Genomic DNA, 26,745 nt, shown 5'->3' with positions numbered 1-26,745 from the left:
GAGATGTCTGCTGAGCTATTAATTAGGGGTAGAATGTCAAAATGTCAGCAATTTACTCTCCAATGTTTCAGCAAAAGAAAAAATGTACATACACATCTGCAGGTAAAGGAAACTTAAAATGTTGAAAACTAAACCTAGGTGGGAGGGTATTCAAGTGCTCAGAAGACATACTTTTTTTTTTCTATCATTTCTCTGTGCTTGAAATTTTTCATAATAAAAAAAGTAAAATGCTAATCTGCTAGGCAAACTCACATAATTTCCCTCACAACCTATCTTTTTGGCCGGGGGAAAAGGAGACTCAGAGTCTCCAAGTGGGTCTTTCCAGGTCATAAAGGGAAGAAGAGCTCACAGGAGTCTGAGTTTGATTAACATGTGGTTTATTGAGCATCTACTATGTTGTGGGCACTGTTGTAGACAATGGGGCTACAGCTCTGGAATCGCTTCACAGAGCCTCTCTTCTTATGGATGAGGGGGTGGATGGGGTGGAAAAAGAAATATGAAAACAAATAAATTGTGTGCCAGGCACTGTTCTAGGCACTGAAGATATGGCAGTAAAATTATAAACAAAAATCCCTGATATGAGGAGATGGACAATAATAAACTTAATAAAGCAATTACTTAGTATCTTAGAAGGTGACAAGGGAAATGGAAAAGCAGAGCAGGACGAGAGTAATGAAAGGGTGTGCAGTTTGGACAGGCAGCTGGTGGTGGCGGAGGGGTCTCCGAAGAGGTGACATCGAGCAGAGACTTGATGAAGTGGGAGAGGTAGTAAAGCTGTGGAAGAAGAGTGTTCCAGCCAGAGGAAAGGGCCACTGCAAAGGCCCTGGGCTGAGAGGTGCTGTTTCTGCTGCCAGGGAAGAGGTCAGAGAAGTTTTCAGGCCCTTTAGAGCAGGGGTCCCCAACTTACAGGCCGCGGACCGGTACCGGTCCCCCGCCTGTTAGGGACCAGGCCGCACAGCAAGAGGTGAGTGGCGGGAAGGCGAGCAACAGAAACTTCATCTGCCGCTGCCCATCGCTCCCCATCGCTCGCCTGAACCATCCCTACACACACACGTCTGTGGAAAGATTGTCTTCCACGAAACCGGTCCCTGGTGCCAAAAAGGTTGGGGACCGCTGCTGAGAGCACTCTTTGGACCTTTGTTTTTCATTCTGAGTGGGATGAGAAGACCCTGGAAGATGAATAAATGAGGAAGATACTTTCTGCTTCTGTTCAGTGACTTGGAGAATACAAATAGGACGGGGTAATAGAGAGGCCGGGAGAGCGGTGCCTGTAGCCAGGGTGGTCCGGGAGAGTCTCCCAGAGGAGGTGACATTGGAGCTGAGACCAGAAAGTGGAAAAGGAGCCAGGAATTCAAAGGGCTGGGGGAAGGGAAAAGGAGAGAGCCCGGGCCTTGGGAAATGAAACCAGAAGCGAAGCCACTGACCAGGCAGCCCTGGGGCGGAGCCTCCGCCAGCTGGGGAGGAGGGAGGGGGTTCGGGGGAGCGCCCCGCCCCCCGCCGGCCGCCCCACCTGGCCCCTGGGGAGAGAGGAGGCGCCGGCTGGGCTCCCGGGCATCCAGCTCGGGGCGGAGAGTGGGCAGGTGGGAGGGATCGAGGCCCATCCCCCACCGCGGGGCCGGGGGGGAGGGCAGCTTACGGAACGCGGACTCTGCCCTCAGGGACCCGTTTCCCTCTGCAGGGCCAGCCTTTCCACTTATCTTGCCAGTTTCTTGACGGCTGGAGCTGGGCCTCTCTGAGCCTCAGTGTGCTGATCTGGAAAGTTGGGGTGCTCCTCATTCTGGACTCACTGTGGTCCTAACAAGCTCCATGCTTCCTCTTCACTCCTGTATCTTTAGGGCAAAGAGAGTCCATGTAAAAGTGAGTCAGATCTCCTTCCTCCACTGCTCAATGCCATCCCATGCCTTCCATCTCACTCAGGGTTCAGGGTAAAGCTCAAATGCTCCCTACGGGACTCCCACAAGACTCTACATGATTTGCCCCCCTCAACTCTTTCTCATCTCATCTCCTAGTACTCTCCCCCTTGTTCCCTCTACTCCAGCCACACAGACCTCCAAATGGTCCTTCAAACACTCCACTCATGCTCTGACCACAGGGCCTTTGCACTGTGTTCCTGCCACAAGGATTGTTTCCCCACAGATTCACATGGCTCACTTCTCACCTCCTTCAGGTCTTTCTCAAATGTCATCCTGTCAGTGAGGCCTTCTCTTGCCATCCCATCTAAACAGCAACACCCCCATCACTCTCCTGCTCTTTCTCCACAGCAGTTATCACCCCGGACAGACTAGACAGACTACATCTTACTGTTTATTTCAGTAAACACTCAGCTGTCTCCCACTATGAAGCTTTATGAGAGCGGGAACCCTGCTTTGTTCAAGTGCCTGGAAGAGTGCCAGGTCCACAGTAGGCACTCAGTAAATTTGAGCAATTATTGGAATACTTGGTGTGCATCAGACGCCCTCTTACACACTTGGCATGATCGCTCAGTGAGGTAGGTGTTACTCCAGGTCTTGAGGGTGGGACATGGTGTGTTCGAAGAACAGCAGAGAATGGTGTGGGGGAGATGCGTTGAGGGAGGTGGGAAGGAGGCTTGGCCATTGCAAAGTTGGGAGTTCGCCTTCTCAACAACAACGACAAAAATTTGAGCGCTTATCTGTGCCGAGCATAGTTCTATGCACTACAGCATGACCCCTCTCTCTGAGAGATTTCTCCAACAGACTGGGAGCCTAAGCATAAAGAGGTCATAAATAACTTGAGATTGGATAGGTGCTACTAAGAAAAACAATGGGAAGTGGGCTGGGTTGGGGGTGCACCTGGTCATGCTGAACTAGGAAGGACAGGGAAGACCTCTCTGAGAAGGGGACATTTAGACTGGTGAAACTATGGAGGAAGGGTCCTCTGCGCTGTTAACAGCAAGTGCAAAAGCCCTGGGGCCGACAGGAGTTGCATGAGGGAGGGGAGAATGGGAGGTTAAACTGGCGAAGTTAGAAGCAAGATAGGCCTTGCAGGGGTTGGGATTTTATTCCGAGTGTGAGAAGTCACTGAAAGTTTTAACTAGGAGTTAGACACGATCCACTGGGCATCCACATCTCAGTGTGGACCCCATGTACCTTCTTGAGATCCCTTGACCACCTCCTCCTTCTCCGGCTTGGCACCCACCTGTTAATTACCCAGCTGTTTTCAGACTTAGATGCAATGCCCCTCTCAGGGTGAGAATCTGGCTTTGAGCCAGAAAACAAAGGCAAAATCCCCCTCCATTCCCTTTGTGTTACATCCAGGTGCAGTTCCTCCTTGCAACCCTTCTAGAAAAGTCCCTAAGTGCTGTGTAACCTTACCTGCTGCCATGTCTTCAAAGGTCTTTGTGGAGGCCTAGCGAATATATCTTTTTTTTGGCTGCACCCCTTGCACTGGAAGCATGGAGTCTTAACCACTGGACCGCCAGGGAAGTCCCTGCATTAGTGTATCTCAACACATCTTCCCTGGCCTCCTGTTTTTTCCCCTCACTCTCACCAGCCTGGGCTTGCACCTCCTAAATAAATCATTAGAACCATTAACTTTACTCTGCTTCCTAGCCAACAGTTTTCTAGAAAGATCTGCTGTTAGTACTGGGGGTCTTTGGGCATTTTCTTTCTCCTCTGGGCCTCAGCAGCACATTTCATACAATGAAAGGGCTGACTTTTACGTGCCAGAGGGCTCTATCATTTGACACGTAATTCATGTGACCCAGCTTCTCTCTCCTGTGTCCACCCATGTGTCTGGGGAATCTAAATCTACAAAGAAGCAACAAATACAATTGTTAAGAAGGCTCTGGAGGTAGACTGAATTTGAGTTCTAGCTCCTTGGTCCTCAGTCTTCCTGGCTGTGTGACCCTGAGCAAGTGACTTGGCCTCTCTGAACCTCAAGCTCCTCCTATTTCTGTATAATCATGAGGATTAGATGACTTAATTCAAATAAAGTAGGTAGAACAGTGCTCTTAAAAAGCATTCAATAAATGTCATGTTTAATAATATACCTGCCCCACCTTTGACAGGGAAGGGGTACAGGAGTCTAGGGAAATTACCAGGTCCCTCCCACTGACCCACTGAAGTTTAGAAACTTTAGGCAACACCACTCCTTCCAAAGTACTTTTATTTAAAAAAAAAAAAAAATCATTACAAACAATCAAAAAACAAAAACAGAAACAAAAAACCACCACAAAACCCGCCTTTCTTTTAAATAATGTGGCATGGAGCAGTTTGGTTTCCACCCTATTGCACGTGGTCCGGCCTGGTCATGAATTAGGAGGCTGCTTGGATTGCGGTCCTGTGAAGGAGGTGGGGTTCAGCCTGTGGGGAGGAGGCCTGCCCCTCCCACTACCTGGAGGTGCAAGAGGCAGAGGCTGGGTTTCCATAGCAATCAGGCGCACATCCCTGTCATCCTTTGACAGGCCCAAACTATCTTCCCTGAGGCCCCAGTGGACACAAGGGGAGTAGGAACTGGAGGGAAAGGCAGAAGAAATGTGGAAGTGGGAAACCAGACTCCCAGAAACAGAGTCTCATTAAGGCATTTGGAACAGATAAATTAATTCAGGAAGACCCACCTTCACAGAAGGTTGTGATAACCAGACACACACATATATGCAAGACAATTTGGAACCCTGAAATGGGAGGAGGCCACAGCCACTGCTTAGAGCCCCCATCAAAACACACACACACACACACACACACACACACACACACACACACACAGAGTTGCATCCAGGGATTCGATGAGGAAGCACCCCCCCCATCAAAGTTTTAGGATCCCAGAATGATTTCCATGATGTGATCTAGTTCATTCCACTCCCAGGACCCTGGGGCACAGAAAAGGTTGTGAGGAGGCTCTGGTGGGGCCAGTGAAGGCTCCTTCTCCACTGCAGATGTGTCAATGTCCAGGAAGAAGTCATCCAGGCCAGAGTCCCCCAGGTACCGGGAGCTCAGAGCTTCTAAGAAGACTGGATCGGGCTGGGGCAGCACTTCATTCTGAGGGCCTGGGGGAGCCACTGGATTCTGAGGGGGCTCGGTCTCATCCATGGAGGTCTCCAGCTCCCTGAGAATAGAGCCGATGGTGGCCGACAGGGAGAAGTCCTCCTCGCCCAGGAAGAGGGGCTCTGGGGGCAGGGTAGGTGCAGGAGTCAGGCAAAGCGCAGCTTGGAGCTGCTGGAGGGTGTTGTGGATGAGGACATGCCTGCGAAGGCTGGGTGCTCGGGGGCCCAGGCTTCGCTGGACTTTGTCTAGGGAGATACGGAGCAGGGCTTGCTGGTAGCTCCGCAGGCCTGCCGGACCCCAGTCCCACTTCTCATCCTCCTCTTCCTCCTCCAGATCTGAGTGTTTCCTCTTCAAGCCTCCTACCATGATGCCCTGTGGAGAGAAGAGGGGCAAGTTAGACACACCAGGCTAGTTCAAACCCTGAATCTCCTGTATGGTTGCTGTTGATTTGTAATGATCCAAACTTCAGTTTCTGCATCTATAAAATGGAGATAGCATGAATCCCACAAGGCTAAGGAGGAGAGTAAATGTATATGATTAAGAAAACAAGATCTGGAACTTCCCTCGTGGCACAGTGGTTAAGAATCCACCTGCCAATGCAGGGGACACGGGTTCGAGCCCTGGTCCGGGAAGATCCCACATGCCGCGGAGCAACTAAGCCCATGCGCCACAACTACTGAGCCTGCGTGCCACAGCTAATGAAGCCCATGGGCCCAGAGCCTGTGCTCCGCTACAAGAGAAGCCACAGCAATGAGAAACATGTACCACAACAAAGAGTAGCCCCCGCTTGTCACAACTAGAGAAAGCCTGCGCACAGCAACGAAGACTCAACACAGCCAAAAATAAATAATTTTAAAAAAGAAAAGAAAAGAAACAAGATCTGGGGGGCTTCCCTGGCGGTCCAGTAGTTAAGACTTCGCCTTCCAATGCAGGGGGTGCAGGTTTGGTCCCTGGTTGGGGAGCTAAGACCCCACATGCCTCACGGCCAAAAAAAAGAAAATAAAAAAAGAAAACCATAAAACAGAAGCAATATTGTAATAAATTCAGTAAGGACTTTAAAAATGATCCACATAGGGCTTCCCTGGTGGCGCAGTGGTTGAGAGTCCGCCTGCCGATGCAGGGGACACGGGTTCGTGCCCCGGTCCGGGATGATGCCACGGCCGCTGAGCCTGCGCGTCCGGAGCCTGTGCTCCGCAAAGGGAGAGGCCACAGCAGTGAGAGGCCCGCGTACCGCAAAAAAAAAAAAAAATCCACATTAAAAAAAAAAAGAAAGAAAGAAAACAAGATCTGGACTTAAACAGCTGGGTTTGAGTCCCACTTACTTGCCCATGTGGGCTCAAATAGTGAATTTACCTCCTTGAGACTCAACTTCCTCATCTGCAAGATGAGGATACTAACTCAAGTACCCCTAAATCTTAAAGCTGTTCTTTCCACAATACCCTTCTTCAAATGTGACATACACAAGACAGGGGTTGAGTACAGAGACCTGGCCTCAAAGCAGAAAATCCTGGGTTTGAATTCTGCCTTTCACACTGCTCAGCTGTGTGATCTCGGGAAGTAATGTGACATTATACACTTAATGAACAAGAGTTAGTTGCCATTTGTTCATTCGATATTTTGAGTGCCTACTACATTCCAACCACCTGGAGCCCTGTAAGGGCACCTATCTATGGACACTCTTCTTTCACAGGGAAGATGTTTCTCTGTCCATGCCCTCTCGCTAACTGACTTGGGAGCGCGCCCAATGACAGTGAAGGAGCCTCCCTCAGGCCGTCGCGGGTGCCTTGAGATTATCCCAGGGCTCGCCCCGCAGTAAAACTTGCTAGAACTCGACTCAAGCCAAGCCCCGCCCCTATCGGCCCATCCAACCAGACGTCGGCCCTCTACAGGCCCCGCCCCTTTACGGAGTCTCCTTTCAGCATTCAGACACGCCCCAATTTGGCCCAGAGGCTTCTGGGAAATGTGGGCCAATAGCCACCAGGTACACGCACTGACGTTGAGCACGCACTACAATTCCCGGAGGGCTCCGCACGCCGCAGGGACTAACCTTCCCCGCCCTCCCCCAAGGCATGCGCAGAGGGGCCCGCAGTACGTGGGGGAAGGGAACCCGGACGTCCCGCGGCCGGGCGCCTGCCGAGCCCCGCCCTCCACCGCCTCCAGGGCGGAGGGTCTGAGCTCCAAGCCCGGAACACCCCTCCCCCACTCCAGACTCGGGCTGTGAAACTGCTTTTCTTCGGACCGCAGAAGGTCCTGGATTTTCCCCTCAAACTGCCCTCGGGTCCAGAGACCCAGACCCCAACACAATTCTCAAAGATTTACAAATGCTCTACGACGCACTCCGTTCGGGACACTAGGTATTTCAATTTTGAGACCTTCTCCCGTCAACTTCCCCTGTTCTCCCGTCTTTCAAACGCTTCTCGACCTCACCTCCAGTCTCCCCCTCTGGCTCCAATACCTGACAGGGAACTCTCCCCTGCACCCCCTCTCCGACACGGCGTCTTGGAGACCAAGTGTCCTTGCCCCTAGTTCTCGCGCTTCTCCAAATGCCTGGGATCCCAGCCCAACCCTTCACACCTTTTCCTGAACACTAGAACCCCGAATTCACCCCGTCCCGGAGGCCCGAATTGTCCTAATCTTCAGATTTCCTACCCCAAAAGTTCCTTCTCTAGTTTTCTTGCTTCTCCAAACACCCCATGTCCCAGCTTCAAACTCCCTTCACTTGAAGATCCTGCCCCCAAAACTTCGCCTTCCGTCCAGGATCTCGAAACTCCGGTCCCTAACCCTCCCCTTAATCTGCGCCCCCTACTCCCGCCAGTACCCCGCCTCCGCAACTCTCGGAGGCGCGCCTCCTCCTCTCCCAACCCAAGGCTGATCCCAAGCCAGGCAGCCACACCTCACCTCCGCTACCAGGTTCGCAATGACCACCTCCGGGAACGCCCGCGGCTTTGCGACCCTCCAGTGCTGGGTAGGGCCCTCGCTCACCTCCCCGGGGACTCTCAGTCTGGCCTCAGGCCCACCCAGCTCAGCCCGGGAGCCAAGCCGCGAGCCACGATTGGCTGGAGTGCTGCCCGCCGCCAGGCCCGGATTAGTTGGGCGGGGCCCCCAGGCCGTCGCCAGGAGACGCCCCATCGGTCCTCCCCTCCCTTGCTCCGCGGACCATTTAAAGGATTGCAACTCGCTGGGAGGCGGGGCCACGTCTCTAGAGTGGAGGGGATATCAACGCTGTTTCTTTCAACTCAGTTACTATCCTTGCTCGGAGACCGTCATTATTGCTCTCTACGATCTCTTTATACCAGCTTGGACCACGTCGCGAAGTAAGAGTGGCTCGCACTCCCCACTCCAACCCGTCTTCCGGACGGGCGGGTCTGAGCCTCTCGCTGAGGCCGCGCCCCCTGGGTTCCGAGGGCGGACGCTGCGGGGCGGGGGAGGATGACGCATTGAAGACCAGCCAATAGTTTGGCGTGGCTTATGTTGCCTGGGCGATCGCAACGCCGCCCCTTCACCGCCCCTGTTCTTCTGCCCCCCACACTTTACCCCGCGGCCGCCTTCTTATAAGGACTTTTTCGCAGCGTGTCCTCTGGTGGTGTCTCATACGTCCTCCTGACGCCCCATCCTTCCTCTCTCAGGATGGCAACCCCTGCTGCTGGAAACTGGTTCACGGCTCCCCACTGTCCTGGGGACAAAGTCCAAACTCATATTTTTGCCTCAAAGCCCTTCAGGTCTGGCCTGATACACACTCCTTGATCCCAGCAATCCTGCCACACCGACTGACTTTCAGGTTTTCTAAAATGGCTTCAAGTCCTCTCCACCATCATGAACACAAGAGATTCTGTTTTCCTTCTTGCCTTATCCCCAGTGTTTACAACAATCTCAGGTACATAACAAGTTCTCAAAAAGAAAAATAAAAGGCCTCTGGATCTTTAAATTTGCTTCCCCATCCTGAAAATACACCCTCACTTCCCAGAACCCAGAATTCTCATCAGAACTCATCTCAAAGGATTCCTCCTCTCAGAAGCCCTCCCTGAGCCTCCAGGATGAGTTAGGACCCATTCTGGACTCCCATGGTGTCCTGTGCTTCCTCTCTCTTGGCCTTGACTCCTCTGCCCCTGCCTCCCCCATCTTGGCCCTGGGCTGTCTCTGGACTGTGGGCCTCCTGAGGATATGGACCAAGGTTATCTCAGTCACCCACTGCTTGGTCCACAGCATCACCTAGCACAGGGTTGGACACAAAGCAAGCACTCAGTGAAAGTTTGCTAAATGCCCAGACAATGTGACAGAAAGAAATAAAGAGGGAAGAAATAAAACAGTGCTAGTGCCCTGAAAGCCTGAACCAGCATTGCCTCACCTCCACGACAAGTTGTCACCAAGGGGCAGAGGAGGCAGTTTTCTCCAGGCCACCCCTGGGAAGGAAGGCTTAAGGCTCCTCAGACCAGTTCTCATCGGTTGGAATGTGTTAACCAAGTTATCCAGCTGTTTGCAGAAACAGTACATGATTGGAATGGATTTGGGGGGGGGCGGGGGGTATGGAGGGGAGAGAGCACTGGCTTGCTCAGGCCTGGGAAAGGTGTTTCTAGGGAACAAAGGTAAATTCCAAAGAGGGACATAAGGAAGGGGCAATTCTTCCCCTTCCCCCTCTCAGACTTGCTCCTCCAGGGTTTCCTTCTCAGGGTGGCCCCCATAAAACCCCATCTCCAGGATATAGCCCTAGGCTTCCTTCTGGATGCCTCCCTCCCTGCCCCTCCCCAACGAACTGTCCACTCAGGCTCCCTCCCGCCCACTCTCCCTTCTCTCCCTCTGGGAACCCCCTGGGTTCCCAGCCTCCACTCTTTCATCCTCTGACCCACCTTCACACAGTAGCCAAGGGAAGCTTTACAAAACACAAACCTGACTGTCCCCTCCCCACCTCTCCCCTGCTCCACTCCTTGCATAACACCTTAGACTAAAGCTTAAACTTTCTACAATGACCCTGGACAGTTTAGTGTCCTTCGAACAGCCTCTGGGGGCTGATTGCTTCTTTCCTCTGAGCAAAGTGTTATTAACTGTAGGGGATAGATTTTAGTTCTATCAAAGGGGCTACGTGCTCTCCAGCCTCCTGGCCTTTGCTCATGTGGTATCTTCTGCCCAGATTGCTATCATTCCTTAGAACCTTCTCCTGGCTCATTCGCACCAAACGAGGTTTCAGGTGGGACATCCCCTCTTCCACAGAACCTTGTTCACTCCTCAAGCTGGGTCCCTCAGCCCTACTGTACTTCCTCTATCAGAGTCCACTCTGTGTTGTCACTGACAGAGGCAGGGCTGTCTTCCCCACTGGACTGTGAGATCTGTGAAGGCAGGGTCACCACTGGGTCCTCACAGCCACCGCTGGGTCCCCAGCACAGGACCAAGCGAGGAAATGAATGAATGAATACCTTGAAAATCTCACACAGAGGCAGACAGAGACACTGAGACACCCAGACAGAGCCAGAGAGAGGAAGAGTCACAGAGGTGGGTGCTCTAAAATAACGTGAAGCTCTTGGTTCAAGATTTATTGCTCCCTTCCTTTGTTCTCTATTTCCTGGGATGCTGTCCTCCTGGACGGGGCCAGAGCCCTAGTCGTACTGATGGGAGGGGTAGGTGCTGTGCCCGTTGTACTCATCAGTGGTGAGGCAGCGCAGCATGAAGTGGCCCAGGTCGTGTTTGGAGATGACCCTCGACGGCCCTCGTCCATCCAGGGTCACTGAGTAGGCCCCAGTCAGCGGTTGGTCTCCTGCAAGGTAAAGACAAAGGGACTGGGGTACATCAGATGTCCTTTCCCCTCCTGCAACCAACATGTGATCACTTCAATGATCATCCCAGGGTGTCTACAGTGTGCCCAGCCCAGACGGTATAACAGCCAACAATGTATGAAACCCTTCCCACGTGCAGGGCACTAACCTGTACCCTTTACTTCATTCACTCGCTAAGTGAGTTGTTTTTTTTTTTGGCGCGGCACGCAGAACTTCCCTGACCAGGGATCAAACCCTTGCCCCCTGCAGTGGAAGCGCAGAGTCTTAACCGCTGTACCACCAGGGAAGTCCCATTCGCCGAATTCTTATTGATGACTTATTATATGTCAGGTGCTGGGCACACTGAAAGGGACAAAACAGATATGAATCCCTGCCCTCAGCATTCAGACAGTCACTAGGAAAAGGCAAATAATAAGATAAGAAAGTAAAATAGGTAATATGTTAGATGGTGAGAAATAAAGCAGAGAATGGGCTAGGAGTTATTATTAATTCTATTTTACAAGTGGGCAAATTGAGTCTTGGAGAGAGGAAGTTATGTCCCATGGTTGCAGAGGGTGACTTCACAGTGGCAAAGGCTACATTTGCTCTGTGCCCCCCTCGCCCTCCCCCACCATGACCTGGCTGTTACCAGGGCATCTAGCGCCTGTGTTCTGACAGTGACCAACTTAACTTAGGGATCAAATGCAGCATATCAGTGCAGAGACAACCTGGAATCATGTGCAATAAGAAACACACAGGGCTTTCCTGGAGGCGCAGTGGTTGAGCATCCGCCTGCCGATGCAGGGGACACGGGTTCGTGCCCTGGTCCGGGAAGATCCCACATACCGCGGCGCGGCTGGGCCCGTGAGCCATGGCCGCTGAGCCTGCGCGTCCGGAGCCTGTGCTCCGCAACGGGAGAGGCCACAGCAGTGAGAGGCCCGCGTACTGAAAAAAAAAAAAAAAAGAAAGAAACACACACCCTCACCCATGTGGCAATCCTGCCAAAAATTTGTTTTGTTTTTTTTTTTTCGCGGTACGCGGGCCTCTCACTGTTGTGGCCTCTCCCGTTGCGGAGCACAGGCTCCGGACGCGCAGGCTCAGCGGCCATGGCTCACGGGCCCAGCCGCGCCGCGGTATGTGGGATCTTCCCGGACCAGGGCACGAACCCGTGTCCCCTGCATCGGCAGGCGGATGCTCAACCACTGCGCCTCCAGGGAAGACCCTGCCAAAAATTTTTAATCTGAGTCTGTAAGAAAATAACTACAGAAATCCAGAACGTGGGATATTTTAAAAGACACCTGGGATAACAAAGTCCTACTGTATAGCACAGGGAACTACAGTCAATGTCCTGGGATAAACCATAATGGAAAAGAATATTAGAAAGACTGTATATATATGTTAAAAAAAATAAGAACAAAAACACCAGGCCTGTTATGTTTCATGTTATGAAAAACATTAAAAAAAAAGAAAAAAAGGATATGGAGGATTGTTCCAGGTTAAATATGACATAGTGACTAAACACAACACACGATCCTGGAGTGGATCCTGATTTTGAGGGGAGGGGAAGGTTGGAAGATATTTTTTGGCAGTTGGGGAAATCTGAATATGGGCTGGATACTAAATGATGTGGTAGAGTGAATGTCAATTCCCTTGGTGCGATAACAGTACTGTGGTTCGTATCCAAATATTCCTTCTTGGAAGATGCCTATCAAGAGGTTCTAGGAGTAGAGTGTGCCGATGTCTGCAACCTACTTTCAAATGGTTCAGCCAAAAAAAAAAAAAAGAAAGAAAGAAAGAAAGAAAAAGAAAAAACTAAAAATACACACTTATTTAAAAAATATACATTACGTATGTATTCACATCTATACACATACACATTAGATGCATGCATAGATAGATAGATAGATAGATAGTTAGATATATAGGGAAAGCAAAAAGGCCGAAATGTTAACAAGTGAACCTAGATGAAGGGTTTATGGGTATTCACAAACCTTTAATTTCTTTAACTTTTCTGGAGGTTTCAAAGTTTTCATACACGTACAAAAAAAGGACTGGGACTTCCCTCGTGGTCCAGTGGTAAAGAATCCGCCTTCCAATGCAGGGGACACGAGTTCCATCCCTGGTCGGGGAACTAAGATCCCACATGCCGCAGAGCAACTAAGCCCACGCACCACAACTACTGAGTTCTCGCGCCTCAACGAGAGACCCTGCGTGCTGCAAACTACAGAGCCCACGCGCCCTGGAGCCTGCGCGCCACAACTAGAGAAGAGAAAAAACCCGCAGGCCACAACTAGAGAGCAGCCCGAGCAGACCACGTGCCGGAATGAAAAAGACCCCGTGTGCCTCAACAAAGATCCCGTGTGGCGCAACTAAGACCCGACGAAGCCAAAAAAAAAAAATAAGGAAAACAAATAAAATAAATATTCAAAAAAAGAAGAACTAAAAAAAAACAACTGTGTTAAATAAATTTTAGGCATGATCTCTCTGGATATTCACTTCAAACCTGGGAGGTCAAGAAGTAATATCATGAACCCCGTTTACAGAAGAGGAAACTGAGGCTCAGAGGCCACGGGCCTTAAGTCCACAAAGTGCTGGGGCTGGGACTTTGCCCGGCTTCTCCGCCATGCAGCTTCACCACTGATTCAGAGCTTAGGATTCTCGTCTCAACAAGAATCCTGAATTGAACTTCAACATTGAGCTTACCTGAACCTCTGTAAGGCGTGCAGGGCTCGTCTTTCTCCAAGCAGAAGGCAGAGGGCACAGCAGAAGTGCTCATCAGCAGGCAGGCAAATGTGAAGGAGATACAAGTGCCTGGCTCCGGCATCCGCACTGCGGTTCCCTCATCCCAGAATGTCCTCCCTTCCCCCAGACACTCACCTGATTCCCCCTGAGGGGAATCGTGGCCAGACACACACTTCCTATGCAAGAGACATCATTTAGAATGATGAATTTAGAAATTCAGATTTCCCCAACTGCCAAAAAATATCTTCCGACCTCCCCCTCCCCTCAAAATCAGAATCCAGTTCAGTCGCCATGTCACCTTTAACCTGGAACAATCATTTTTTTTTTTAATGTTTTTCATAGCATGAAACATAACAGGTCTGGTGTCTTTTTTTTTTTAAACATATATATATATACCACACACACACATTCTTTTCTAATATTCTTTTCCATTATGGTTTAGCCCAGGACATTGAACGTAGTCCCCTGAGCGGGGGAATCAGGTGAGTATCTGGGGGAAGGGCCATCTCCTTAGCGAGCCTCTGCTTATAGCTGAGGCTTACTCTCTTCACTGAGTTTTTTTGTTTTGTTTTTTTTTTTTTTTTGGCTGTGTTGGGTCTTTGTTGCTGTGCATGGGCTTTCTCTAGTTGTGGCGAGTGGGCGTCTCAATGCGGTGGCTTCTCTTGTTGCGGAGCATGGGCTCTAGGCATGCGGGCTTCAGTAGTTGTGGCGCGCGGGCTCAGTAGTTGTGGTGCAGGGGCTTAGTTGTTCCGCGGCTGGTCCGCGGCATGTGGGATCTTCCCAGACCAGGGATCGAACCCGTGTCCCATGCACTGGCAGGCGGATTCTTAACCACTGAGCCACCAGGGAAGTTCCTTCACTGAACTTTATGGTTTCTTCATTCAGCGTAGCATAACCCAACAGTAATATAGATCATCTATTTCGTTTGTCTCCTCCGCTAGAAATGTAAGCCTCATGAGAGCAGAGACTACATCATTGGTACTTGTAATCGTGGCCAGGCACACACTTCCTATGCAAGAGACATTTGTAAATGCATCTCTCCCTCGGTCTGACTCTCTCTCAATGTGTATTCCAGACCTGGGAGGGGAAAAGAGGGTGTGGTTCCCTCCACAGCACCACCTGGAGGTGAGGCATCTTCTCCGGTATTAGCTTATGGGATAAATATTTACTGAGCACCTACTACATGCCAAGCCCTGTTCTAGGCACTAGGAACACAGCTGTAATCAAAACAAGACAAAATCTGTGCTTCAAACAAAATTCTAGTGTGGGAGACACGCGCTAAGTAAGATAAAGAAAGAAACGAGGGACTTCCCTGGTGGTCCAGTGGTTAGGACTCCACGTTTCCACAGCAGGGGGCATGGGTTCAATCCCTGATCAGGGAACTAAGATCCTGCATGCTGCATGGTGTGGCCAAATAAATGGGTTTAAAAAAAGAAAGAAAGAAAGAGACGATGTGAAGCATAAGTCCCTGTCCCTTGAATGTGGGGCAGCCCCAGTATAACTTGCTTCATTTTTTAAAATATTTATTTCTGTATTTCTGTATTTATTTTATTTGGCTGCACCAGGTCTTAGTTGCGGTATGTGGGATCTTTTTAGTTGCGGCATGCATGTGGGATCTAGTTCCCTGACCAGGGATCGAACCCGGGCCCCCGGCATTGGGAGCATGCAGTCTTAACCACTGGACCACCGGGGAAGTCCCATAACTTGTTTCTAATAAAGAGAATACAGCGGAAGCAGCCCTGAGAGATCTGACGCTAGGCAAGGCAGCATGCAGGTGTTCCAGGGACAGACAGTCTGCACCTACCACGAGCCCTGTCGTGGCTTCCTTCCACACAATTCTATTGCCAGCTACTGAGCAACGGCATGAGAGACGCCAGCAAGAAGCGCCCCCAGAGCCTAGTCAGCTCCCAGTACTGAGAGTCATCATAAATGAGGGTTTTTGTTTTACGTTTTAAAATTTTGGATAGTTTGTACAACAGAGATAATTGAAAAGTATGTTAGAAAGGAGATACAAATCAAGCAGGAAGGAGGATAGAAAGTGTGGGAGGAAGGTTTGCAATTTTCAACTGCCCAGGGAAGGCCCAGTGAACGTCGACAGAGGACAGGAGGGGGCAGGCTGGCGGTAACCCTGCAGCTGGGACCCACCCACTCACCTATGTGTGGTGGCATCACAGCCACGTACTTCAGGCCCGACTGCTGTAGTATCTCGTGCATCCGGATATGGTCATCAGTCACATCCTGCAGTCTTGGGGGCACCTTGGACGGGTCCCACAGGAGGAAGGCTGGGGGGACATAGGGTAGGGTCAGCCAAGGCTTGAGGACAGCCTGGCCAGGCCCATAGCCCGCAGGTCTCCTGCCAGAACCAACCCCTACAGGGGTTCACTACTGCCCTCCAGTTTCTCCAGGCTTCTCACCCTGCCTTTTCCTGTCCACTGTTACCTCCTGCCTAGACCATGGCAGCAGCCTCCTCCCTGGTCTCCCTGCCCCTGCCCCCCTACATTCTGTTCCCCCGGCACAGCCAGAGGGGTCAGACTCATCTGTGACCCTATCTCACTCAGGGTAAAAGCAAAGGCCCCATCAGGTCCACGAGGCCCCACCTGACCTCATCACCCAACACTCTCCCCTTCACCCGCTCTGCTGCAGCCACACTCCCTCCCACCTCACAGCCTTTGTAAATGCTGATCCCTCTGCCTGGAGTCCCCTTATCCTCCCACTGCTCCCTCATGTCACTTCCCTTCCCTGGGAGACAATGTGTGATGGAACAAAGGTGAGGAGTGTGGACCATGGAGACAGTCCGGTTCCACACCCCAGCTCTGCCAGCCACAGGCTGTGTGATCTCGCGTAAGGTGATGGGCCTCTCTGTGCCTCCACTCCCTTAGCTAGGAAGCAATAAGAACAGCTACTATTCACTGAGCACCTACTGTGACCCACTGTGAATATAAGTGCTACTCAAAGGAGTTTTGAGAGGATTAAGTGGCATTCATCTGTAAGGCACTCAGATGGTGCCGAGCACACAGTAAGAGCTCAATAAATGCTGTTAGAATTAACTGCTCCTGTTACACACCCTGCAGCCTTCCTTTCAGATTATTCCGGGCAACCATTTGTTGAATACCATCTCCCCATAAATTGGGAGCTCTGTGAGGGTAAAGACCTGGCCTATGTATACACAGCTCTGTCATTTCCTCTATGATGCTCTCCCCCTGACCCTTTTTCAAGATGAGTCAGTCAGGCACCCCTCTGGGCCCCCAGAGTCCTCTAGGCTTCCCCTATCCCGGCCCTGATCCCTCTGCCCCTGCTCCCCCCGAATCCTGGCCTTGACCTCTCTGCCTGTGCTTCCCCCAACCCTGGCCCTGACTGGTCACTGTTTGATGATGGCTCTGTTGCCACTTCCCTCCTCCTTGTAAGAACCATGGCACAGGGCCCAGGGCTGTATTGTGTCTCTGGCCTCATCCAGCAAGGTTCAGGCACTCAGGGGGTGCTCAATAAATACACAGTAACTCGGAGCGGCTCTAATGCCGCCTTGTAGGAGCCCCTGGGCTGCCCGTCCAGTACCTATCCCCCACTCTTCAGCCCCACCCCTATGACCCCGCCACCCACCCGAGGTACAGGCCACGACCTTGTCCACGCCGTGGGCCTTCATGGCCGCCACAATGTTCTGGGCACCCTTGGACATCACTGTGGTAGGACCTTAGATAGAGGGGGCCCAGTACTGAGGTCATTGCCGGTGCCCAGCAGCACGATGACGGCGTCCTGCCCCGCCACAGTCTTGTCCACATCGGCCGCCTGCCGAACGTCACCCACTATCACGTGGGCCGGCTGGGGCCCCTCTGAGGGCAGCCTGGAGGTGTCCCGCACCAGCACTGTCACCTCATAGCCTGCAAAGAGGGGCAGAGAGGCAGGTCAGTCGGCTTGTGGGCTGGCACTCCCAGCCTCCAGGGGCTGGGTCCTGGAGGGTGCCATGAACCCCCAAATCCATCCCGCAGGTCCCCTGTTCTGAGACAATGGTCTTCAAATATTTTCGCTGGCATACCCACAGTTGATATCCAGCTGGTTGTTAAAATAAGGTGATACCTTGATGTCGATTCATAAATAACCTGCTCTGATGCCTCCAAGGGTCTCTTCTTCCCTTCACTCCCCACTCCTGCGATTTCTCCACCCTCCGGTGACTAAAGGGTTAATGCCTGGCATCACACTGGTCTATGCCCCCCATCCATGGTCCTGGAGCAAGCTGAGGTACAGAGAAGGACATGAGCTGCCCAAAGGTTGTCCATCATTGGGTTTGGTTCCCTAGGTCTTACTTCTGAAGGGCTGGGTCCTGTCTTAGTGGTTACTAAACAGTCTGAACATCACTTTGGCATGTCACCTCCCAAAAGAATTTTGGATAACTCTGTAACTCTGTGTCCCCTTTCTGACACATACCCTCCCTTTTAAAGATTACAACCAACATATTTCTTCCTTTGTTTTAAATAATGGCAAAATATATCAATGTTTATGTGTATTGCAAAAAAAAAATAAAATTAGTAGTTGTAGTCTCTGTTATGGACTGAATGCTTGTGTCATATGCTGAATTCATATGCTGAAACCCTAACCCCCAATGTGATGGTATTTGGAGATGGACCCTTTGGGAGGTAATTAGATTAGATGAGGTCATGAGGGTAGGGTCCCCATAATGGAATTAGTGTCCTTATAAGAAGAGGAAGACCAAGGCTCGCTCTCTCTCTCTGTCTACCATGTGAGAACACAGCAAGAAGGCGGCCATCTGCAAGCCAGGAAGAGGGCCCTCATCAGAAACCAAACCTGTTAGTACCTTGATCTTGAACTCTCTGCTCTCTAGAACTGTGAGAAATGTCTGTTGTTTAAGCAACCCGGTCTACGGCATTTTGTTGTAGTGGCCTGAGCTGATGAAGATGGCCTCTAAATAGCATTCTCATGAAAAATGAGCCAGAGCTCGTTGAAGAAATGGCTGCTTGCTGGGCCACGCCAGGGAGAGGACAAGATGAGCCTGGAATATCTTATCTTGTACCTCCAGCTGGTACAAGAAATGAAAAAAATGATGGGGTGGGCTTCCCTGGTGGTGCAGCGGTTAAGAGTCCGCCTGCCGAGGCAGGGGACACGGGTTCGTGGGATCTTAGTTCCCCGGCCAGGGATTGAACCCGGGCCCTTGGCAGTGAAAGCACGGAGTCCTAACCACTGGACCGCCAGGGAACGCCCCTGTTACATTTCTCTTGATAGCTATCATCATATATGTAAAAAACAAATGATTAGAAATTTGTACACTCTGGGGCAGTGATAATGATACATAGTATTTAGAGAGCACTCACTATACGCCAGGTGCCAAATTCCTTACAGTTATTCGCTTCTTTAATCCTCAAAGCAATCCTGGGTTTGAATTCTGTCTGGCCTTGCCACTACCTAGCTGTGACACTGGGCAACTCACTTAACCTGTCTGGGCCTTAGGGCCTTCATTTTTAAAATGACACTAATAATAGTCTCTACCTTATAGGGTTATTGTGGGTTTAAATAACATTTCTTTTTTTTTTTTTGGCCGCACCATGCAGCTTGCAGGAACTTAGCTCCCTGACCAGGGATTGAACTCAGGGCCACAGCAGTGAAAACGCCGAGTCCTAACCACTAGACCACCAGCGAACTCCCTAAATAATATTTCTAAAAGTTTAATGTAGTTGGTTGATTTTTGACAAGGGTGCCAAGATGATTCAATGGGGCAAGTGCAGTCTTTTCAACAACTGATGCAGGGACAACTTGATATCCATATGTCAAAGAATGAAGTTGGATCCCTATTACCTCACACCATATACAAAAATTAACTCAAAATGATCAAAGACCTAAATGTAAGTGCTAAAACTATAAAAATCTTAGAAGAGGGCTTCCCTGGTGGTACAGTGGTTAAGAATCCGCCTGCCAATGCAGGGGACATGGGTTTGAGCCCTGGTCCGGGAAGATCCCACATACCGAGGAGCAACTAAGCCTGTGCGCCACAACTACTGAAACCCGCATGCCTAGAGCCCGTGCTCCGCAACAAGAGAAGCCACCGCAATGAGAAGCCTGTGCACCTCAATGAAGAGTAGCCCCTGCTCGCTGCAACTAGAGAAAGCCCACACACAGCAACGAAGACCCAACACAGCCCCAAATAAATAGAATAAAATAAATTAATAAAAAAAAATCTTAGAAGAAAACATGGGCATAAATCTTTGTGTCTTTGGATTAGGCAATGGTTTCCTAGCTATGACACCAAAAGCACACGCAACAGAAGAAAAAATAGGTACACTGGACATCATCAAAATTAAAATTTTTTGAGCTTCCAAGGACACTATCAAGAAAGTGAAAAGACAACCCACAAAATGGGAGAAAAATTTTGCAAGTCATATAGCTGATAAGAGACTTGTATTTAGAATATAGAAAGAACACCTACAACTTGATAGTAAAAGATGAATATTAAAAGCTGGGCAAGGACTTCCCTGGTGGTCCAGTGGGTAAGACTCCACACTCCCAATGCAGGGGGCCCGGGTTCAATCCCTGATCCAGGAACTAGATCCCACAAGCTGCAACTAAGAGTTCACATGTTGCAACTAAGAAGTCCGCATGCTGCAACTAAAAGATCCCGCGTGCCGCAACCCAAAAAATAAATAAATAAACAAAGATCCTGCATGCCTCAACGAAGATCCTGCATGCTGCAACTAAGACCCGGCACAGCCTAAATAAATTAAAAAAAAAAAAAAAGAAAAAAAAGCTGGGCAAAAGATCTGAATAGACATTTCTCCAAAGAGGTTATACAAATGGCCAATAAACACATGAAAAGATACTCAATATCATTAGCCATCAGGGAAATGCAAATCAAAACCACAGCAAGATCCCATTTCATACCCACTAGGACGGCCATAATCAAAAAGACATAATAAATGTTGACGTGCATGTGGTGAAACAGGAACCCTCATGCACTGCTGATGGGAACGTTGAATGATACACCTGCTTTGGAAGGTAATCTGGCAGTTCCTCAGAAGGTTAAACGTATTGTTACCACGTGACTCAGCAATTCCACTCCTAAGTATATGCCAAAGAGAAATGAAAACATCTGGGCACACAAAACTCATATGTGAATGTTCATAGAGGCATTACTCATCATAGCCCCAAAGTGGAAACAACCCAATTTCCATCAACCGAATGGATAAATAAAATGTGGTATATCTAAACAATGTAATGGTATTCAACAATAAAAAGAAATGACACACATGCTACGATATGGATGAACTTTGAAAAAACAATTTTTTTGCTAAGTGAAGGAAGCCAGTCATAAAGAGCCACATAGCGTACGATTCCATTTATATGAAAGGTTCAGAACAGGCAAATCCATATAAACAAGGAACAGTTGTGGGCTTCCCCGGTGGCGCAGTGGTTGAGAGTCCGCCTGCCGATGCAGGGGACACGGGTTCGTGCCCCGGTCCGGGAAGATCTCACATGCGGCAGAGCGGCTGGGCCCATGAGCCATGGCCGCTGAGTCTGCGCGTCTGGAGCCTATGCTCCACAATGGGAGAGGCCACAACAGTGAGAGGCCTGCATACCGGGGGGGAAAAAAAAAAAAGGAAAAGAAGTAGGTGAGTGGTTGCCTAGGGCTGGGGAAGGGGTTGAGCAGGAAAATGGGGAGTGACTTCTAAGGGTTTCTTTTGGTGGTGATGAAAATGTTTTAAACTGATTGTGGTGAGGTTTGCACGAGTCTGTGAATATGCTAAGACCCACTGAACTGTATACTTTATTTATTTATTTATTTATTTTGGGGGGGGCGGTACACGGGCCTCTCACTGCCGCGGCCTCCCCCGTTGCGGAGCACAGGCTCCGGACGCGCAGGCTCAGCGGCCATGGCTCACGAGCCCGGCCGCTCCGCGGCATGTGGGATCTTCCCGGACCGGGGCATGAACCCATGTCCCCTGCATCGGCAGGCGGACTCTCAGCCACTGCGCCACCAGGGAAGCCCTGAACTGTATACTTTAAATGGGTGAATTGTATGGCATGTGAATGATATCTTTTAAAAACTGCTATGTAAAAAATGCAAAACGAAAACAAATGAAAAGATTAGAAGAGTGTCCGGCACAGGAAAGAGCATTATATGGGTGTTGGTTGTTACTATACCTTTTCACCATCTCACATTTTTTTTTTCCTACTTCAACGTCCCCCAGGATATGGCCTCTCCTCTCTCACCTGTGCTGGAGCCACGGCCCTTTTCGCACACTGAACTTTCAGTTCCTCAAATGCATCATGCTGTTTCCTGCCTCCTGGCTTTTGCACGTGCCCCTCTGCCTGGAGCACCCTTACCCTCTTTCCCCAGAACCCCCAGCCAATCGTGCTTCCTCTGTCATGGCCCTACTTATGCTGACCTGGAATCAAGCAAGGGCCCTGTGGGTCCAGGGACTGTGACATATTCACCACTATCTCCCTGACTTTTATATCAACACAAAAGCACACGATATACTGTCTCACGGACCTGGGTTCGAACTCTGGCTCCACCTCTTTTTTTTTTTTTTGGCCCAGCCGGGCATGTGGGATCTTAGTTCCCTGACTAGGGATCGATCCTGTGCCCCCTGCAGTGGAAGTGCGGAGTCTTAACCACTGGACCACAGGGGAAGTCCCAGCTCCACTTACTGGCTGAGGAACCTCAGGAAACACCTTCCCTGACTGGCCCTCAGTCTCCTTTCTAAAGTGAAAATCACAATCCCTAGCATCCCCATCCTGTGTGACCACCTTTCATAAGGGAACGACACCTGTGCTGCCCTCACACACATCGGGGAGCAATGAGAGCTTTCATGATGCCACCGCAGGCACTGGTTAATTACCACTGTATTAGTTAAAACGGACCCTAGTAAACTGTGGGTATTTTGGACGAGAAACGTTCTCACGGACAGTGAGAGCTCTGACACAGGCCCAGCGCAAGAGTGCCTGTTAATGGTACATTATTGGTGATTAGTGACATTTATTGAGGGCCTCCTAGGGAATTCCCTGGCAGTCCAGTGGTTAGGATTCCACAGTCTCACTGCTGAGGGCCCAGGTTCAATCTTCAATCCCTGGTCGGGGAACTAAGATCTCACAGGCTGTGTGGCACAGCCAAAAAAAAGAGAGAGAGAGAGAGAGAGAGCCTCCTATGTGCCAAGTGCTGTGCTAAGCTCTTTCTGCAGATGAATGATGTTTTTTTCCAAAAAATTTTAACACAACCCACATTCAAATTTTAATAGCAACATGTGGCTAGTGGCTACCATACCAAACTAGTGTTAGAATTCATAAATTTTGCCCTTCGCAAAGAACAAGAGCATTTGTAGGTTATTTCTAAACATTTCTTTTTTTTTCTTTTCTTTCTTTTTTTTGTTTAAAAAATCCCTTACTTTATTTATCTTTTTCCATTAATTTTTAATTTTGAAATAAATTCAGACCTATAGGAAAGTTCCAAGACCTAGATTCGCATATTTGCTTTACCTTTCTCTCTGTGTATATATAAAATATACACATAACATGTATAATTATACATGTGTATAAAGTTTTTTCCTAACGATATGAGAGTCAGTGGTAGAGATCATGCCCCTTTTAAGCTTTTTTGATCTCAACCCTCCATACAAAATAGATTTCACTTCCAAACCCAGTATACACAAACCCATACATATATAATTGAAATGAAAGTTTCATAAAACCAATATTTAACATGTGATACATTCTGACACTCTTGTGACCAATTAAATATATTTCAGAACTCATTATGACCCACAGTTTGAAAAGCCCCAGGTTGCAACAACCCCACAAAGTAGGTTGTATTATATGCCCATTTTGAGATGGGGAAACTAAGGCAAGTTTAGGTAATTGGGCCAGGATCACACAGCTATAATCTGAGTTCTCTCAGCCAAGGAGTGCCTATTGAGCACCAACTATATGCTGGACACGGTTCTAAGCATTTTCCATATATTGTAATATCTCATTTAATCATCACAAGAACCCCAGGTCGAGTTCTACTAGTTTCATCCTCACTTTACAGATATCTAGGTACACAGATGACAAGGCACTTGACCACACAGTTGTTAAGTGGCAGAGCTGGGGTTTGGAATGCAGACACACAGGCACCAGAGTCTATGCCTGTCGGGACTCAGCCCTACAGAATCACTGAGATAAATAAAAGCCGAGCTCATTTAACCCCTTCCTTTTTCTGATGGGGACAGCGAGGCTCAGGTTCACTGTGGCTCTGAAGAGAGCTGTCAGAGCCACAGTGAGAAGCTGCGCACTCCCCTAGGCCTCAACGCTCCACACCCCCAGGTGCAGTCCCAGCTGTGCCCAGCAGGGTGGATGAGCAGGATTTCATAGAATCCAGGATTGAGAGAAAGGTGGTAACAGGGTAATCCAGTTCCTCAGGGTGACTCAGCAACTCTCAACATCTCCCTCTTACTTCCTGCCCTGGAAACGTTTACCAGCAAATTCCTTTCTCCTGTCCCTACAAGCCAAGATCCTCACTAGGTCTTCCCAGGGAGGGGGAGAGCAGTGGGCTGAATGGGGAACTTTCAGGCAGAGTCCCTTGAAGGGAGTGCTGGGCTAGGAGACAGCTGAGAGTGGGATCCTGGTGGCCTCCACCCTTTTGGGGCAACCAGACAGTCAATATCTTCAGAGTCACCAAGGCCAGCAAGGGTGGGGCGCTGTATCTGGAAGTGTCAGGCTCCGATGGGGGTTGGTGAAGTCTGGACGGTGGGGGCAGGGTACTGCTGCATGACACTGATCCCCTTTCCTGCCCCCTTTCCTGGGGCAACTGCAAATTTTCAGTGCTCATTGACTTTGCCGGGACCCGTGTGCCCAAGTCTTCACCCTTGTCTCCGTGATCTTCTTTCCATTAGGTGCCCACAGCAACCCACCCCTCAGCCTTTTCAACTTTAAGCCTTGGTGCCCACACCAAGAGCCGGTGGTCTTTTGGCAGTTAAGAGCAAGCACTGGTGGGACTTCTCTGGTGGCGCAGTAGTTAAGAATCTGCATGCCAATGCAGGGGACACGGGTTCGAGCCCTGGTCCGGGAGGATCTCACATGCGGCGGAGCAACTAAGCCCATGTGCCACAACTACCGAGCCTGCACTCTAGAGCCCAAGAGCCACAACTATTGAGCCCACGTGCTGCAACTACTGAAGCCAGCACGCCTAGAGCCCGTGCTCCACAAGAAGAGAAGCCACTGCAATGAGAAGCCCACGCACCATGATGAAGAGTAGCCCTGCTCTCTGAAACTAGAGAAAGCCCACGCGCAGCAACGAAGACCCAACGCAGCCAAAAATAAATAAATAAAATGTGGTGGGGGAGAAAAAGACCCATTGGTGGTCTCAATGAAAAACAAACAAAGAGCAAGCACTGGGTACAAATTCCAGCACTGCCACTTTCCAGCTATGTGACATTGGGCAGATCACTCAGTGGGCCTCAGTTTTCTCACCTGTCAAATGGGGTGATACTAGTTCCCACCCGACATGAGTGCTGTGCGGATTTAACACGTGCTAAGAGAGGACAGTGCTGGGAGGCCAGCCCAATGCCTGGCTTAGTTAAGCCCTTTCTGGGTGTGCAACCACCAGCACCACAATAACAACTACATTTCGTCAGCGCATTGGATTTACACCTGTCACTACAGTCCCCCAGCCTCCTAGGGCCAATACCTGTTCCTTGGGCTCACGTAAAATTGGACCTCACGGCGTCCCCCGTTTCTGCCCCCGTGGCCACCTGTTTTGCCCCCCTAGGTCCTCACACATCAAGGCACTGAGGGCCCCAACCAGCCTCGGCCCGACCCCATGATTCCACTTCCTAAAGTTCTGTCTGTGTACCCCGTGACACGGCCTGCCCGCCCCAGCTCATGCCTGCTTGCACCGCCTGCGCCAGGGTGGTGAGCCCGGTCCTTCCGGTGGCGCCGAAGATGGCAATCTTCTTGACGGTCATGCTGCGGGGTCGTGGGGTTGCGAGGCCGCGGAGTCGCAGGACACGCGGGAACCGACTGGCTGCTAGGCCGCCCTCTCCGTCCTTTCCTAGCGGGAGAGACGGGGCGGGGCCGCTCAGAGGGCCACGCCTCAGCCAGCCTCCAGCCCTCAACTCCGGCCGAGGGGCGGGGCCACAAGGCCACTCCTCTGGTTAAGAACGGGGTGGGCGGGGCGGGAGTCGGCTCGCCTCCGCCTGCGGCCCAGCACCGTCTTCCAGCCCACCACTTAGACTGGGAGGCGTGGCCGTATCTGGCGGTCTACGACGGTGAACCCAGTGCCCCGCCTCTGAGCTCTAAACTCCCAGAGCGGGGCGGGGCGAGCGCGGGCCACACCCACATCTCTCTCCTCGCTCAGACCCCCTCTCTCAGGGCCACTAGGCTGATCTGGGACTCACACTACGCCCCAAGGCCTCCTCTAGGCTACAATGGGAAAAAGTGAGGGAGGACAGTGTGGGTGTGTGGGTGTGACACTGTAACTGCGTGTCTATGTGCCCGTGTGGCCCTGTGTGACTGTGAATAACGCCAAAGGAGAGCATGATTGTGGGTGGTACCATGTGCCATCCTCTGCGTAAAACACCGTATTACAGTATGAGGCTGTGTGTGACACCACGTGTGGAAGACATTGATGCTGTTCTTCTGAGGCCTTGTAGTGACACTGGGTGACAGTGGGTCAGTCTGTGATGCTGTATGCATCCATGCCGCTGGGGGATATGGTGTGAGTGTGGGACATGTGTGAGGTGTGTTATGTGGGAGTGTGTGACTCAGTGTGTGACACTGCGTGTGTCATGTAAGTTGTGTGACAACGTGCCATCATTTGAGTGTGGCTGTGGGTGTTGACTGTTGTGATGGTGCTATTTGTGACCTGTGACTGTGTGATGTGTAAGTGGGTGACAGTGCAGGGTGTATGACCCCCATGTGAGTGTGTAAGGGGTGTAACAAGTTCGAGTGTGTAAAAGTGTGTGACGCTGTGTGATAGTGAAGCCGTGTGTGATGTGTGAGTATATGACACTCCTTGTGACCCCATGGAGGTGTGCAGCAGTGTGCGGCATATGTGTACTTGTGTACGAGACCGCGTGAATGGTGGTTACAGCATTTGAGTGCTTTACAGTGTGTGACGCTGTCGGGCCCTGTTCCAGGGCGGGACCTCATGTGAGCTTATGACTGCGTGAGACGGTTTGAATATTTGACACTGTGTGACCCCACGTGAGGGGGTGGCAGTGTGTGTGTGGATGTGGATAATGTCTGTGACGCTGTAGGTGACCCCGTGTGTGTGTGGC

At 50.5% G+C, this 26,745-nt stretch overlaps 2 protein-coding genes across 3 annotated transcripts; both read right to left on the bottom strand.

The window, feature by feature from the left end:
* Window positions 1–4,115: 4,115 nt before the first annotated feature.
* Window positions 4,116–8,093, bottom strand: SERTAD3 (SERTA domain containing 3). 2 transcript variants are annotated; one of them, XM_024768114.1, is made up of 2 exons: window positions 7,902–8,093; window positions 4,116–5,375 (listed from the first exon to the last, which is right to left on the bottom strand). In XM_024768114.1, the coding sequence occupies exon 2, from the start codon at window positions 5,367–5,369 to the stop codon at window positions 4,773–4,775; it is 597 nt and encodes a 198-aa protein (XP_024623882.1). In that variant the 5' UTR covers window positions 5,370–5,375; window positions 7,902–8,093; the 3' UTR covers window positions 4,116–4,772. The 2 variants fall into 2 exon arrangements, with proteins under 2 accessions (XP_024623882.1, XP_024623883.1); XM_024768115.1 differs by having other exon boundaries at window positions 7,986–8,071.
* A 2,409-nt stretch (window positions 8,094–10,502) lies between these two features.
* Window positions 10,503–25,546, bottom strand: BLVRB (biliverdin reductase B). The gene is given in 5 exon segments (XM_024768758.1): window positions 10,503–10,749; window positions 15,643–15,771; window positions 17,087–17,195; window positions 17,198–17,364; window positions 25,353–25,546. Coding segments are annotated over 5 exon segments (642 nt in total). The 5' UTR covers window positions 25,432–25,546; the 3' UTR covers window positions 10,503–10,591.
* Between the last annotated feature and the right edge of the window lie 1,199 nt (window positions 25,547–26,745).

Source organism: Neophocaena asiaeorientalis, unplaced genomic scaffold (assembly GCF_003031525.2).
Source record: "Neophocaena asiaeorientalis asiaeorientalis breed wild unplaced genomic scaffold, Neophocaena_asiaeorientalis_V1.1 scaffold629, whole genome shotgun sequence".
In the NCBI taxonomy this organism is placed as follows: Eukaryota; Metazoa; Chordata; class Mammalia; order Artiodactyla; family Phocoenidae; genus Neophocaena; species Neophocaena asiaeorientalis.
Note: the sequence above shows the minus strand (reverse complement) of the source record. Positions and strands in the feature narration are given on the sequence as shown.

Excerpts from the sequence above, each read along its gene's own strand:
- SERTAD3 (XM_024768114.1), bottom strand. The coding sequence starts at position 5,369 with ATGGTAGGAGGCTTGAAGAGGAAACACTCAGATCTGGAGGAGGAAGAG.